At 32.0% G+C, this 18,554-nt stretch overlaps 1 protein-coding gene across 1 annotated transcript in view; it reads left to right on the top strand.

The window, feature by feature from the left end:
• Positions 1 to 18,554, top strand: part of pcdh15b (protocadherin-related 15b) — a 464,565-nt gene that overhangs the window by 170,925 nt on the left and 275,086 nt on the right. The window contains exon 12 of the mRNA XM_056468996.1: positions 11,679 to 11,885. Coding sequence (XP_056324971.1) covers positions 11,679 to 11,885 — 207 coding nt within the window. The remainder of the gene's footprint in view (positions 1 to 11,678; positions 11,886 to 18,554) is intronic.

Raw genomic sequence — 18,554 nt, 5'->3', positions numbered from 1 at the left:
ACAAAGCAAAACCAAAAGGAAACAAATGTAAGGGGGAAAATACGAGAAGGAAACTAAACCAAATGAGAAGGAAACAAAGCAAAACTAGAACGAAACAAAGAAATAAAACAAGGAATGAAAACAACCAAGGAGGAAACATAATGAGAGGGAAACAAAACATGAGGGAAACAAAAGAAGTAAACAAAACAAAATAAGAAAGAAACAAAATGTGAGGGAAAAATATGAGAAAGAAACAAAACAAAGGAAAACAAAACATGAGGGAAACAAATGGAGAAGTAAACAAAATAAAACAGAAACAAAATCGGAGGGAAAATACGAGAAGGAAATGAAAAAACAAAACGCGAAGGAAACAAAACATTAGGGGAACCAAAGGAGAAGTAAACAAAACAAAATTAAAAAAGAAACAAAATGTGAGGAAAAAATAGGAGAAGGAAATGAAACAAAACAAAATGAGAAGGAAACAAAACAAAACTAGAAGGAAACAAAATGTGAGGAAAAAAATATGAGAAGGAAATGAAACAAAACAAAATGAGAAGGAAACAAAATGTGAGGAAAAAAATATGAGAAGGAAATAAAACAAAACAAAATGAGAAGGAAACAAAACAAAATTAGAAGGAAACAAAATGTGAGGAAAAAAATATGAGAAGGAAACGAAACCAAGCTAAACGAGAAGCAAACAAAACAAAACTACAAGGAAACAAAATGTGAGGAAAAAAACGAGGAGGAAGCTAAACAAAACCAAGCAAAACAAGAAGGAAACTAAATAAAATGGGAAGGAAACAAAACAAAATGAGAAAAAACAAAAACGAGAGGGAAATCAAACAAAATAAGAAAAAAAAACAAGAAGGAAACAAAAGAAAATTTGAAGAAAAAAAAACAAGGAAACAAAAACAAGAAAGCAAAAATGAGAAGGAAATGATATTAAATTTATATGATTGAATGCCTGGATACTCGGGTGACATTAAATGTAAAATATTATGTACTACTACTACTAGTAATAATAATAATAATAATTATTATTATTATAATAATAATAAGAAGAAGAAGAACAACGGGAATAAACAAACAACGAATGAATGAATGAATTAATGAATTAATGAATGAATGGAAAGTCAAACTTCAGGGAACAAAATAACAACAACAATGCATGAATAAATGAAAAAAATGCATGAATGCACAAAGGTGAAAATAAATGTTAATTTTCAGTAGATAAAATATTAGTAGAAAGAAAGGTAGTGTGTGTGTGTGTGTGTGTGCGTGTGTGTGTGTGTGTGTGTGTGTTTATATATATATATATATTTTTTTTTTGTGCTACCTTTCTTTCTATTGATATTTTATCTACTGAAAATTAACATTTATTTTAATTATATCTAAATTTAGTTATATCTAAATATATATATATATATATATATATATATATATATATATATATATATATATATATATATATATATATATATATATATATATATATATATATATATACTTGTAATAATAATAATAAGGGAATGAACAAATATATAAATATTTTGTATAGATATACAGATCTGTATATATATATATATATATATATATATATATATATATATATATATATATATATATATATATATATATATATATATATATATATATATATATATATATATATAAATGTATACTTATAATAATAAGTAAATAAATGAGTGAACAAATACATTAATATTTTGTATAGATATACAGATCTGTGACCAAAAGGTATGTGGACCTGAAAATCTGCTCACGCTTCCTTGAGAAATTGTAATATCTGTATCAGTGTCTTTTGCAGTATTTGAAGATATATACAGCATGACAGTGATATGAAAATGTACACACTATGAATGACTCAGACGCCAGAGGCGAGAGGCAAACAGAGAGTTGTGGAATTGAGCGTCAGGGTCTATGACTGCTGGTCTACACAGCAGTGGAGTGATGGTGCGTAAAGAGTGCTGTACTGTACATGCCATCGGCCTTTTCACAGTGGGAAGCGTGAGGTAGACATGAACTTATGATGATGACACAGACAGCTCCTCTCAGCATCAAATGCCCTCCTCACACCTAAGATTCATTTCTTTTTTTTTTTTTGAAAATTCTGTCCTCATTTATTCGCTCTTCACTTGTTTCAAACCTATTTAAGTCTTTCTTCTGTTGAATACAAAGAAGATATTTTTAGTAATGTACTGCAACCATTGACTTCCATAGTAATTGTTTTTCTTCTATTGAAGTCAGTGGTTAAAGCTTTCTTTAAAATGTTTTTAGCCTTTAAGTGAATACTAGTATCTTGAAAAACATCTATTAAAATATTATTTACTGTCATCGTGGCAAAGATAAAATAAATCAGTTATTAGAAATGAGTTATTAAAACTATCATGTTTAGAAATGTGCTGAAAAAATCTTCTCTCCTTTAAACAGAAATTGAGGGAATAAATATACAGGAGGTTAATAATTCAGGAGGGCTAATAATTCTGACCTCAACTGTATATGTGAATGGAAAAATACTTTAGCCTTCCACAGTCAGGAAAGACATACAGGGTTGAAACAGCATGAGGATTATTGCATTTCGGATGAAGGTTTTTGTTCTTTCTGTTGCTATTTCCGACTCTCTCTGAACTTCTGGTTTGTATTTAAAAGAGTCTGTGCTTTGCTGGCTTGTTTCTGAATGAACGAAACGTGGAGTTTATGTAGAGAAAAAAACATCGTTTAACATGATTGCTCAAGCCAGTTGCTGCAACTTGATTGGCCAGCTTGTCTTGTTTTTGTTTTTCAGTCTGACAGTTATAATGTATTAAATTTGACATTTGGATCTTTTCCTTTTGCTGTTAAAGGAAGACATCAAATTGCACCATTAAGCCATTAGCAAAGAAATTGCTCACCATAGTATGCTGTTAAAGTAAATAAAATAAATAAGTTAAAATATATATTTGAAAATTTTATTTAGAATTTATACTTATTTTTTGTATGTGCTATTGTGTAGCTTTATTATATTTTATTTTATTTTTAAAAATAAAATACCCCAGATTATTATTATTATAATTATAATAATAAATTAACTAAAAACATTATTATTATTATTATTATTATTATTATTATTATTATTATTATTATTATTATTATTATTATTATTATTATTATTATTATTATTATTATTATTAATATTATTATTATTATTATTTTAATTTGAAATTTTAATTTGATTTAATTTAAACAATAATAATAATAATAATAATAATAATAATAATAATACTTATTATTATTATTAATAATAATAATAATAATAATAATAATAATAATAATAATAATAATAATAATAATTAATAACAATACAAATATCCATGTTGGAAAAAATAATAATAATAACTTAAAACATCATCATCATCATCATCATCATCATCATCCTCATCATTATTATTATTATTATTATTATTATTATTATTATTATTATTATCATTATTATTATTATTATTATTATTATTATTATTATTATTATTATTATTATTATTATTATTGTTATTATTATTATTATTATTATTATTATTATTATTATTATTATTATTATTATTATTATTGTTATTATTATTAAATAATACAAATATAAAATAATATACAAATAATACAAAAATAATACAAAATAAAAAAAATGTATGCAACTTAATTTAATTGAAACATTCAATATTATTAATAATAATAATAATAATAATAATAATAATAATAATAATAATAATAATAATAATAATAATTAATATTACAAATATCCATCTGGGTAAATAATTAAATTAGATTTAAAAAATATTATTATTATTATTATTATTGTTATTATTATTATTATTATTATTATTATTATTATTATTATTATTATTATTATTATTATTACAAAAATCCCTCAGGGAAAACAATTATAATTAAGTTAAAACATTATTATTTTATTTTTATTTTATTTTTATTTTATTTTATTTTATTTTATTTTATTTTATTTTATTTTATTTTATTTTATTTTATTTTATTTTATTTTATTTTATTTTATTTTATTTTATTTTATTTTATTTTATTTATTTTTTATTTTTCTTTTTTAAACCAACTGCAAGTGACACGCTTTCATTTATTCACCAACATCGTTTTTTGTATTTGCATTAGGTCAATATATTGCAATATATCTTTTCCCCACATTATGTTTAGTGCTGCATTCGTTACTTCCATTCAAGCTTGAGAACTGATTGCTAATAATATTTCATATAGCAGAAGTTATATAGTATAAGTCCTGTTGTGCAGAGAAGCTGAAAAAGTGTCACTTTAAAATAAAATGTAATCAACTCTGCTCTACTTTTTAAAACGTTCCCATAACCAACGTTCACATTCCTCTGTAAGCAGAGTTGGACATATCAATAAACACACTGCTGTCATACACCTGATCATGTGAATGATAAACTTCACAGCATTCCACAGACTGCCAGGTACAGTAGTTTTGCCTCAGCAAATCAGTGTAAGATCAGCAGCATTTTTTTTTTCCTAGGGGAATTTCGGTTCTAGCACCACACCGATAAAATCAGTCCTATTGTGACAACAGCATGTCAAGCTGCCAGTCAACATCTCGGTTTCAAAGCAAAAGCAGTGAGCCTGAGCTCCGGTTTGAGTCCCCTCCAAATCCAATCACGTAGTCCGTATGCCACAAGAATCCCAAAATCCATCAGTTTTCTCATAGCTGTCAGACGGATTTTGTAATGCAGCAGATACACAGTGACTCCCAATTTTGTTTGGACACTTAAGCTATACTTAAAAATGCATGAATAGCATTTCATTAGATCAAAACTAGCATCTCGCTTGCCGTTTTTATGTTCAGTATTCAGCATTAGAATGTCAGTCAACAGTCTTTGAAGAGATCATAGACATTCGCTAGACTGAGACTTTATTAGAAAAATATAATGAACTCTTCTCGGAAGACTAGAGTCTTGGCTAGTTTAATGGTCATCAGCATCTTAAATCCTTGAAGGTTTTTAATATTTTAACTCAAATAAACCCTACACTACCTGAAAAAAGTTTGTCACCTATTCAAGTTTTAGGAACAATTACATACTTACTAACTTAAGTTGATCATTTGGTATCAGGAGTGGCTTTTATGAAAGGCAAAGGCCTCTAGATTACGCTTATTTTACCAAATTATAATATGATCATGCCTTGATTTTTAATTATTTAATCAGGACAGTAAGGTCTGACTTTGCTTAAGCAAAAGTCTTGTTACTTAACAGAAATAATGTACAGTATAGAATATAAAGTCATGGTGCAGTTGAAAGAGAATGAATATTGTGTATTACTACCATGAGCTTGGAGGGCTGCATACATGCATCTCCGCAATGACTCAAATAACTTATTATTAAAGTCATCTTCAATGCCTCCTCCTTCATCTTACCCCAGACATACTCAATAATGTTCATATCTGGTGACTGGGATGGCCAATCCTAGAGCACCTTGACCTTCTTTACTTTTAGGAACTTTGATGGAGGCTGAAGTATGAAAAGAAGCGCTATCCTGCTGAAGAATTTGCCCTCTCCTGTAGTTTATAATGTAATGGGCAGCACAAATGTCTTGATACCTCAGGCTGTTGATGTTCTATCCACTCTGCAGATCTCTCGCACACCCCATACTGAATGTAACCCCAAACCATGATTTTTCTTTCACCAAACTTGACTGATTTCTATGAGAATCTTGGTTCCATGTGGGTTCCAATAGGTCTTCTGCAGTATTGTGATGATTGGGATGCAGTCCAACAAATGATTCCTCAGAAAAATCTACCTTCTGCCATTTTTCCAAATGATCAACTAGAAGTCAAGTTATTATTTGTTGCTCTTACAATCGACAACAAGACTTTTGTTCTGTACGACTTATGAGAGCTATGGTACAGCAGCAATGTTAGTTGATTTTTAGACCAGAATGAGAGTTCCTATAGCCATATCACCCTTAAAAACTTCGTTTTTTGTCGAACTTTGTACACGATGTAACTAATATTGGCTATGCTAATGCTATGCTAACGAGATGCTAATGATCTAATTCGATCAAGTCCCTTTCAAGAAAAGTCTTGCCGGCCATATTTGCATAACATGTACCTGCCAGCACTCCTGTTTGTCTCCAGTATTTCAGACCCATCTCCCACCACCCTCCCGTTTTGTTATTTCTCCAGGAAAACTCCTGTAATTTAACTACTGCGCATGTGGAAAGATTGGCATGACATCAATCTACCCTATGGCTGTTTTCATGGTAACCAGAGGTTATAAACACTGAAAGTACTGAGACAAAACCTGTGTGTGATGGGATGGGATGTGCTGTGATGTTTTTTTCTCCTGTCAAAATCAATGAAGGTACACAGTAGTTGCCAATTGACAGGGCTTCCTGTAACAAAGAAGCAAATCTCTACAAACCCCTCCCCTACAAAATTGCATGGATAAATAGACTGATGATTGGCTATTTTGACTGGAAGGCAGGACTTTCTTTACTGTGGCGGCCATACTGAGTATTGCACTTTTCCCGTTCATTGTCATGTCAGTGAACTGTCTTGATTTGATTCAATGATTAGCTAAGCTAAAAGACAGTAAATTACAGTAAATATCAAAAGACGCTTCAATGTTACCTCTCGTAATCAACTTAAGATGTGTTTTTGTCCATCCAAAATCAGCAGACAATGCTGAATATAGGTGTAAAATGCTCTAAATGGTTTTGAGTTTATCCACAGCATCCAGAAGCAGATGAAAACTCGATATGAATAGATTGCAGTGAGACTTTATTAGAAGAAATATAATCTAGTTCTGTTGCTTTAATTATCCTTTTTAATAGTGAGCCACTGCACATTAAACCACTAGAATCATTGCGTTTTATATGTTCAAGCATTCCACAAAAAATGCCTGCAAGGCTTCAATTAAAGCATGAGAGGTAATCTAGCGGATGCAATAAACTTCATATTCTGATGAGTCGAAGTGTTTATCTCACTGGATGCTGTGTATATGCCTTCATATTTACAATCCTGTCAAGTCTTAGGCTCTAAATGCCACTCTGAACTTTTCCCTCTGCCTTGAAGCTATCTTGGAATATGTGCTGTCAATAAGAGCGTTTGCACCCCAGGTATTAAAAGGATAGTTCACACTCTAACAACTCTACAATACACTATAATATCAGACATAAGGAATAAAACAATTATCTTTATATGGCCAAAAAAAATAAAAAAATGGCATCGTCTGGTAAAACATTGGTAAACAAAAATAATTGTGAAGCCTTGCCAACAGATTAAAAGCCTATTAACAAATATTGCTCAATTTTAGTCAAATGACTTTAAGGTGAAAAATTGCCATTTTATTGGGTTTCAATGTGGACAGTTTTGTCCCAAAGTTTCTGAATGAAACTTTTTTTGTACCAAGTGTTATAAATAAATAAATTAATTAAATAAAAATAAAGGAAATGATGGTGAATGGCTAAAAAAAATCAATAAACTGATGACAACAATACACGCAAAATGAAACTGAAATGGACAGAAGTATCCAAATGGTTGCATGAGGTTTAAGTAATAACATTGAAAATGCTGCAGTGTAAACAACTCCTTAATTTGGTTTCAAGTTATTTTTATAGGCACATAAAGGCAGTCCAAGGATTGGTCGTAATGTAACTTTAACAATTTTACACAATAACATTTTACAGTTACATTCAGAATTATTAGCCCCCCTTTTAATTGTTTTTAATTAAATATTTCCCACATGATGTTTAACAGAGCAAGGAAATTTTCACAGGATGTCTGATAATATTTTTTTCTACTGGAGGAAGTCTTATTTGTTTTATTTCAGCTAGAATAAAAGCAGTTTTTATTTTTTTATTAACCATTTTAAGGTCAAAATTATTAGCCCCTTTAAACTAAATATATTTTTTGATAGTCTACAGAACAAACCATTGTTATACAATAACTTGCCTAATTACCCTAACCTGACTAGTTAACCTAATTAACCTAGTTAAGCCTTTAAATGTCACTTTAAGCTGTATAGAAGTTTCTTGAAAAATATCTAGTCAAATATTATGTACTGTCATCATGGCAAAGATAAAATAAATCAGTGAATAGAAATAAGTTATCAAAACTATTATGTTTAGAAATGTGTTGAAAAAAAAAATCTTCTATCCGTTAAACAGAAATTGGGGGGGGGGGGAAATAAACAGGGGGGCTAATAATTCTGACTTCAACTGTATGTGATGGTCAGCACGGTGGCTCAGTGTTTAGCACTGTACCTTCACAGCAAGAAGGTCAGAGGTTCGAGCCACGCCTGGATCAGTTGGCATTTTTGTGTGGAGAAAAATTATATGCATTGAGTCAATAAAAGGAAGAACATCATTAAATATATGTTTTGTTTTAGTGTGAAATATTATAATGATACAAAGACAATAACAATCAAAAATGCTATTCAGCCCCTTAATTTGTTTTCAATTTCTATTTATAGACACATAAAGGCACGCTCTTTTTATAGACACATAACATAATTTTACACCATAATCGTAAAACAAGCAAAACTCCGTGTCATATGAACAATGAGCCAGGAAATATGATCATTTAAATGTTACAGTTAAGAAGAGTTATATGTGATGATTCAATAAAAGAAAAGAAATCCTTAAATACTTGTTTTACTGTAATATTATAATAATTCATAGACAATAAAAGAAATAGCTGTTGAGCTCCTTAACTTGTTTTCAAGTTAATTTTTTAATAGGCACATAAAGAATAATAATAATAATAATAATAATAATAACAATAATAATAATAATGATAATAATAACAACAAAAACAACAACAACAGTAATAATAACAATAATGATGATAATAATAATAATAATAATAATAATAATAATAATAATAATAATAATAATAATAATAATAATAATAATAATAACAACAATAATAATAATGATAATAATAACAACAAAAACAACAACAACAATAATAATAACAATAATGATAATAATAACAATAATGATAATAATAACAATAATGATAATAATAACAATAATGATAATAATAATAACAACAACAACAAAAACAACATCAACAACAACAACAATAATAATAATTATTATTATTTTTATAACAATAATAATAATAATAATAATAATAATAATAATGATAATAATAATGATGATGGTGATGATGATAATGAGGATGATGATGATAATAATAATAATAATATGATTATTATTCTTATTATCATATTATTATTACTACTATTATTATTATTATTATTTTAGAGATTTCTTAAACATAATGTCTCTCTGAAGACTGGAGTAATGAAGCTGAAAATTCCTCTTTGAAATCACTGGAATAAATTATTAAATTAAATATAAACTACCTTTAATAGGTTATTTTATAGTACAATAACGTTTCACATTTTTACAATTTATACTGTATTTTTGATGAAATAAATGCAACCTTGGTGAGCAGGATGAGCTTATTTTAAAACATTTAAAAATCAACGTGTCTGTTGTATAATAAAAAAAAGAAAATCCTTAAATATGTTTTATTTTACTGTGAAATTTTACAATAGCGCAACGACAATAACAGAAAATAAAGGACCCTTCATTTGTTTTCAAGTTCTTTTTATAGGCACATAAAGTCAGTCCGATAATTGGTCAGAATGTAAATTTAACATACTGTAATTTCAAACAATAATAGTAAAACAAACAAAACTCCATGTCTTATTAACAATGATTCAGCAAATTCACTAATTTAAGTTTTACAATTAAGAAAAGTTATATATGTTGAGTCCCTACAGAAAGAAAATCATAAATGTTTTTTTTTTTACAAGGGTATATAATAATAATAATAATAATAATAATAATAATAATAATAATAATAATAATAATAATAATAATAATAATAATAATAATACAAAGACAATAACAAAAAAAGAAAAGTTTCAGTGCCTTAATTTAAGTTATTTTTATAGGCTTATAAAGGCAGTTCAATGATTGGTCATAAAGCAACTTTAGCATTATTTCAAACAATAATAGTAAAACAAACAAAACTCCATGTTCATATCAAGAATGAGTCAGCAAATACACTAATGTAAATTGAACAGAAAAGTTAAATGTGTCGATTAACTAAGGGCTGATTTATACTTCTGTGTCAAGCGCACAAGTATGGTCCGGCGCAGTCTTTGCATGGTTGCATACCCCTCACCAATGCTGATGCACAACTCTCATAAATTGTAACTACACGTCGCGACGACGCATAATGAACCCTATTGATTGGTCAGCTTGATAGGTGGCGCGGAAAGCAGCGAACCGGTTGGAGCGAGCGTTTAACAACCGCCAAGTCCCGTAAAGGAGCTCCATATTGAAACCTTTGTTTTGTGCTTACTTTATTATTAAAGTTGTTGCATATCTGCCGGTTCTTCGTCGGAGTTTTAACTACTTGTGCATAAAGGTAGCATTAGGACAAAACCAAACACTCGTGAAGAAACACGACACAGGGGAACATAAAAACCTACTGCAAAGCTAGCGTTTTGGAACAGCATGCAGATAAATGCAAGGAATGCCCCATAGGTAGGCCCACATGGAATCTGCGCGCGCAGAATTCCGCAGATTTTTAGCCCATCATTATTTCTGTTTGTTTACTTGTGTAAATGTGTGTACAAAGTATATTTATTCAGTTTTTTTTTATTAATTTTAATAATATTATTGACTAATATGAAAATATTGAAATGATTTATTTACATAACAGTTTGTACAGTAATATTTTCTGTCTTTTAGTAGAGATAGTACATGAGAGACTTGCTTTGTTTACCAAATAAAGTGGATGTAATTGGATTTGCATTGTAAACATTAAATAAAAGTTACAAAGTTTTTTTTTTTTTTCATATATTATTAGTTTATTAGTTTATTATTATTAGTTATGATACTCCCAAAATCATTCCACATAAATTCGCAGATTTTCAACAATATTCTACGCAGAAATAGCAGAAAATATACGCAGATTCTGTCTGGCCCTACCCATAGGTCACGGCGATCGCTCGTTGCAGAAGTATAAATCAGCCTTAAAAGAAAGAAAATGATTAAATACTTTTTGTTTTATGTGAAATATCATAATAATACAAATAGAATAACAAAACAACCAACAAACTAAATTAACTATTCAATCCACAACCCACCAAAAATGAAAAATGTTTCAGTTCTAGTGTTCAATCAAGTTTAAATAGTGTATAATTTTATCGATGAAGAAATCATGGAGACCACAAACTGTTATTTTGCTATTTTGAAATTTCCAAAACCACTGCATGACATTTTAATCTTAAGACTCTATTCAGGATTTTTTTTTTACTTTCATAAAGGAGAAAACCATATAAATGAATGCTACTGGTGAGGTAGCAATCTGAACAATAGTTACTACACTAAATATTCCGATGCTCGGAGCGCTTGGGTGCACGCCAGACTCGCCGAGAATTAAGTTTGGGAGTGACCTGAATTAATCAGCCATGGTCTTTATTTAATTTAGAAGGGCAAGTCTGTAGATAGTGTTAAGCCCTCATATGCTGATAGAAGCTTATCGCATTGCCCTTTTTACATGTGCAGCATGCAGTAATCCCAAAAAGCTGCGATTTCACACCATGTCGGAGTCATAATCTCTCAACTTATGGCATTCTCTTCTCTAGGCGGAGCAGGATAACGGACACCCTCTCCCGGCGTTCGCTAATCTCCACATTGAGGTGCTCGATGAGAACAATCAGGCGCCGTATTTCCAGGTGGCCACTTATCATGGATTCATCTCAGAGTCTGCTCCTCTGGGCACCACCATCTCCAGCAGTGCCAATCTCTCCACCCCGCTCGCCATTATCGTCCTGGATAACGACATCGAGGAGGTGAGGACCTGTACTCAAGATGGCACTCATTTACACATGTCTTGAGGGGATGTGCAGTTGAAGTCAGAATTATTAGCCCCCCTGTATGTTTCTGTTTAACGGAAAGATTTTTTTTCAACACATTTCTGAACAAAATAGTTTTAATAACTCATTTCTAATTAGTGATTTCTTTTATGTTCACCATGATGACAGTAAATAATATTTACTAGATTTTTTTTATGATACTAGTATTCAGCTTAAAGTGACATTAAAAGGCTAAGCTAGATTAATTAGGTTAATTTTAATATTTTATTGCTAAATATTGAATATATTTTAAAACATGGCTCAAGAGGGTTAACAGTTTTTATGCATGACATGATTGTTTTCCTCATATCACACATTGACTTACTAGTTGGTCACAAGTACAGTAGAACAGTTCTAAAATCAGTTGAACAGATGAAAATTAGCCCCTGTTGTCAAGGAACAGAATGCAGAGCAAAAATAGTGCAGTTCAACGGAATTTTATTAATGAAAAAAGTCAAAACAAGGCAGTCTGTCGTTAAACAAGGCACACAGAGCTGGATCTTCAAAAACGAAACTCAAAAGGCCACCCATCAGCTCGCGCTGATTACAAGAGCTAACAGCTGAGAGCAGGACACAGAGGGGAAGGAGTTAACAATGATCTAACAAGGCTCATGAAACTTGTGGCTAACTCTGGCTTATTTACAGTTTTTACTGTTGATAAAAATAAATAAAACAATAAAAAATATATATAATGAAATATAAATATAAAAAAATAATAATAAAAATAAATATATGTATAATAATAAATAATTATCTCTAAATTATTAGCCCCCCTGAATTATTTTTCCCCCCAATTTCTGTTTAGATTTTTCAACGCATTTCTTAAACATAATAGTTTTAATAACTCATTTCTTATAACTGATTATTTTATCTTTGCCATGATGACAGTAAATAATATTTTACTAGATATTTTTCAAGAGACTTTTATACAGCTTAAAATGACATTTAAAGGCTTAACTAGGTTAATTAGGTTAACTAGGCAGGTTAGGGTAATTAGGCAAGTTATTGTATAACAATGGTTTGTTCTGTAGACTATCGGAAATATATACCTTAAAGGGCACATAGTTTACCTCTTTTTTTATGATTTAATATTAATATTATGGTTCTTCTGAGTGTGCCAGTTTAGGTTCAGTTTAAAACACAATTCAAATTTTTTTATTATAATGTGTTAAAAAGTGTCATGTTGGGGGCGTGTCCACAGTTCGCTGATTTAGAGGTGTGTTGCTTCACATTTAAATTAGTTTCGGCTTCCCGCCCAACGTAACAAGGGGGCGGGGCCATGAGCTCACCCACTCTGTGTTTGCAACACAGACAGGCAGCCTGAGAGAAGGAGCGAGAGTGAGAGGATCTGCATTCAGTCGTACATGTACGACTCGGACACAGACCAAGCAGAGAGTACAAAATCATATGTGTCTTTGTACAGTTTTACAGCCCACTGTGTGCTAGTTTCAAGTGCTGAGCTTGTATACAGAAACTAATAACCATGCACACTGAATTAACTTTGACTGAGGCACCGAATGCGCTGCTCGAAGCTGCGACACGGCACACCAAACACTCTCTGTGGCGCGGCAGAAACATGAAGTGTCCCGAATCGTCGCGCCACGCATTTTTGAATTCTAAACATAGGTTTCTGCAGCGTTTCACGGCGCCCAGCTGTCGACTTGAGTGTACCCTGATAGAAAGCTATGTTTAGAATTCTAAAACGCATGCTAGTTAAGATCACAGGGAGCTTCTGGGATCGCGAGAAATGCAAACGGCTGAAGTATAAGGTAGACTCAATGAGAAGTACACATGTTTGCAAACCTACCTAAAGATACAACCAATAATTCCGATTAGAGCGATAATGTGGAGAATATTGATCTTGTGTTGAGCCCAATGAGCCTTGCATCTAAAAATAGAGCCAGCGTGTTCCTTTAGTGATAGTGCTTCAACTCACGCTGAAAATGGCGGACGTGAATCAACAAACTGAGGATATGATGACGCGCCTGTCAATCAATATTGGTGGGCGGGGGGACTGCACTCCTACGTAAAGTTGCGATCGGTTCGAAAACCGCTCCAATTGGTCCACCGTTTTTTATGTTGCTAAATTGAAAAAAAAAGCTCTGGGTGTGTTTATATCAGCCCAATATGACGGTCTATACACCATACATGCACATATGTCTGTCCAAACAGCTTGAAAAGTAGATTTTTTACCATAGGTGCCCTTTAAAGTAACTAATAATTTTGACCTTAAAATGGCTTTTAAAAAATTAAAAACAGCTTTTATTTTTAGCCAAAATAAAACAAATAAGACTTTCTCCAGAAGAAAAAATATTATCAGACATACTGTGAAAATTTCCTTGCTCTGTTAAACATCATTTGGGAAATATAAAAAAAAAGAAAAAAACAATTGAAAGGGGGGCTAATAATTCTGACTTCAACTGTATGTGTGTGTGTGTGTGTGTGTGTATATATATCAAAAACTGCCAAAATAAAGTGAATAAGACTTTCTCCAGAAAAAGAAAAAAAAAACATAGGAAATACTGCGAAAAACTCCTTGCTCTGTTAATCATAATTTGGGAAATGTTTGAAAAATTTTTTTTTTACTTCAACTGTGTGTGTGTGTGCGTGCGTGCGTGTGTGTGTGTGTGTAGAAAAGCTCTTCTGATGTTAACCAAAGCTCCTGCTCCATGGAGCATTTAGAAAAGCAAATTAAAATTGAAAACGGCATCAGAGGCTCAGTCTCAGAGGCTCGCACTCAGAGAGTTATTGGGGAGGCGCTAACACAGAGCTAATGTTCTCCAGAGTGTTCTCGATTCGCAATTATCTCTGCTTTATAGATTGCAAATGCAAAACACTCTGACAAACATCTTCTTACTTAAAGGGATGGCGCATGTGTAAGCAAAACATGCCAAGTCATTTCAAACCGGTGGAACACCTGGTTTAAAGATGTATTTTGGTTGAATGGATCCTGAGATGTTAAGAGGTTGAATGGATCCTGAGAAGATGAGAGGACACTTTTTTCTATTTATGCTGTGTAAATCCATTTGTTATGTCCACTTTTGACATCTTTTCTGATAAGTTAGGTCCTATGGAGGGATTTTTCTGTAACACTTTACTTGAAAGAGGTGTTCATAAGACATCTTTATAAACATGACATGACACATCATGAATAGGGACAATTTATGTATGCTAATGACAACTATGATTAAGGGCACTATCATACACCTGGCACAATAAGATGCAAGACATGTTTGACATGATTTGTTGCAATTTTCAGACCAGTGCAACTTTAATTTTCACGTTTTGCACTACGTCGTTTAAATAGCAAATGCATTTGCAGCACTTTGTGAATTCATGGGTGTGCTGGTCTAAAATAGAGGTGTTGTTGTTGTTTGGATATAACTCAATTTTTTGACCACACTTCATTATTATTGTTCATTTATTCGTTTTCTGGAAATAAGAACTGATTTTAGAAATAGTTTTGAAACAAATCTTTGCGCTTAACAATACAATTAAAAATGTAAGCTGATTGTTTTCAGCGGAGTGAGTACAACACCATTTCCTTATCCACGAAAGTAAGGAAGTAAACTAAAGGGAAAGTAAAGAGGCCTAATGGAGGAGGCTCGTTCTTTATCCTCGCTGCAGACAGTCTGTTTGTTTTTTTGCAAGTGAAGCGTTCATTTTTTCTACTTACAAAGTCATGTAAAGAGGCAATTGCACCGTGGAATGATGCAACCGACTCCTAAAGGGAATGGGAGATGAGACTCTGATTGGTTTAATATACGTTATGTTAAAAACACACCCTTAACTCATTTAGAGAATAAGCACAACCCTGTTAGACCATGCGCCAGGATGCAAACTGTATTTTTCCATCCTTAAAATAGCAAAAGTGGATTCGGACATGCCCCTAATGCTTTTGACTTTGTGCCTACATTGTTAAAATAGAGCCCTAAGTGTCATTCGATCAGTTCAGTCATTTTATATATTTTTATTTTTTAATTGTTTTTTTTTAATATTCAATCTTTTGTCATTGAAATTTTGATCCAACAAATATTCACTCAACAATTAACAATACAAAATTCAGTATACAAACAGAACATAAGTAAAATGATAATAGATAAATACAATAAGTAAGTAATAAAATAATAAAAATAAATGTAAAAATGATTTTAAAAAAACTATGAACACTGACCTTCAGTTTAATCTAGTCTAATCCTCTTCGATTTGACTATTTCCTGTAGAATTTGTTTTTAAAGAGATAGATAGATAGATAGATAGATAGATAGATAGATAGATAGATAGATAGATAGATAGATAGATAGATAGATAGATAGATAGATAGATGGATGGATGGATGGATGGATGGATGGATGGATGGATGGATGGATGGATGGATGGATGGATGGATGGAAAGATAGATGATCTAGCGTTCATTCAGACTAGCCACTGATTAAAAAAAGTTATGAATTGCTGTGAGATTGTGTTGGATTTTCAGTATTAAACTGTTAAAAATACTATTTTAGTTTCTACAAAGTAATAATAATAAAACAATAATAATAATAATAATAATAATAATAAATAAAATAAACTGTGTGACAGTGTGCTTTCAGTCAGATCAAATCTGAACTAAATAAAATAAATACACTGGAGAGATTTATATGTCAGAGTAGGCGGAGCCTCAGAGCCACACCTACCTGTTACGCATTTGCCAATGACCAATAGTAGTTTGAAGTGGTTTTCCAGTCAAAGCAAACACAAAGTTTACAGTATTACAGTATTTCACTTGAAGTATATTGGACCTTTATGGTGTATGCTGAAAGTAAAAGTCTGAGCATTTTCTAAAAAAATATGTTCCTGTGTGTTCCATGGAAGAAATAAAGGTTTGAGTAAATACCACCGTAGTTTTCATTTATGGGTGAACTGTGTCTTTAATCCTGAGAGACTTAAAGATGGAAAACACTCTAATGCCAAGCATATGTTTTGTCTCCCAAAGCTGAATCCCAGTGATGTGCCTGTAGGTATTAATGAAATTAGTAAAAGATTGTGAGAAGTGAAAACCTTGTTTGCCTTCTCTTTCTTTCTCTTTCTCGTTTTTGCTGTGCTGTGTCTTTTTGTATGGTTCAATTTGCCTAATGCTCTGCATGATTACTGCCTGTAATCTGCCTTGTTTATTGATTTTCTTTTACATTTTGGGTGGACTGGCTATTTATCTTGTGTATTCCATTAATAATTTGGTAAGTTTGGAAAAAATAAACATCAAAATGTGCATCTATAAAGCGAACAATTGCAATTGCATCGGACTGTCGTACCGACTTAAGCCTAGGCTCATTTAACTCGGTTAGCTAATTATTTGAGTTTTTATACTCCTAATCAAACCCTAGCAACCACTTGCAATACAGTAGCATGACTGGAGACTGCCACTTTCTAGCAACAAAACAGAGTTCCATAGCTTCTGTTTAACAAGCTCTATATCTCTGTCTCAGAAGCTCCTAGAGACACAGGATTTTGCTCCTTTGATAAACCGGACTTCCAACATGTTACACATACTAGCAATGAACAGCTAAATGGTAACCCTGCTGAAAAAAACAGCATATGCTGGTAAGGTATGTTTTGATGCTGGTATGTCTTGCTGGTTTCAATACTGGTCTTGCTGGTTTAAATGATAGTTTTGCAGGTTTCGATGCTGGTCTTGCTGGTTTCAGTTCTGGTCTTGCTGTCGATACCAGCATCGATACCAGCAAAACCATTATTGAAACCAGCAAGTCCTGCATTGAGACCAGCAAAACCAGCATTAAACCAGCAAAATCATCATTGAAACCAGCAAGACCATCATCGAGACCAGCAAAACCAGCATTGAAACCAGCAAGACCAGCATTGAGACCAGCAAAACCGGCATTGAAACCAGCAAGACCAGCATTGAAACGAACAAAACCAGCATCGAGACCAGCAAAACCAGTATTGAAACCAGCAAAACCAGCATTGAGACCAGCATTGAGACCAGCAAAACTATCAATGAAACCAGCAAAACCAGCATTGAAACGAACAAAACCAGCATCGAGACCAGCAAAACCAGCATTAAAACTGGCAATACCAGCATCAAGACCAGCAAAACCAGCATTGAAACCAGCAAAACCATCATTAAAACCAGCAAGACCACCACCGAGACCAGCAAAACCAGCATTGAATCCAGCAAAACCAGCAAGAGCAGCATTAAGACCAGCAAAACCAGCATTGAAACCACCAAGACCAGCATCAAGACCAGCAAAATCAGCATTGAGACCAGCAAGACCAGCATCGAGACCAGAAAAACTTTCATTAAAACCAGCAAAACCAGCATCGAGACCAGCAAAACCAGTATTGAAACCAGCAAGATCAGCACAGAGACCAGCAAAACCAGCATTGAGACCAGCAAAACCAGCATTGAAACCAGCAAGACCAGCATTGAGACCAGCAAGACCGGCATTGAGACCAGCAAGACCGGCGTTGAGACCAGCAAAACCATTGTTGAAACCAGCAAAACCAGCATCGAGACCAGCAAAACCAATATTGAAACCAGCAAGACCAGCGTACCAGCGTGAAAACATACCGTACCAGCATATGCTGTTTTTTTCAACCCAGGCTCAT

This window comes from Danio aesculapii, chromosome 12 (genome assembly GCF_903798145.1).
Source record: "Danio aesculapii chromosome 12, fDanAes4.1, whole genome shotgun sequence".
Lineage (NCBI taxonomy): Eukaryota > Metazoa > Chordata > Actinopteri > Cypriniformes > Danionidae > Danio > Danio aesculapii.
Note: the sequence above shows the minus strand (reverse complement) of the source record. Positions and strands in the feature narration are given on the sequence as shown.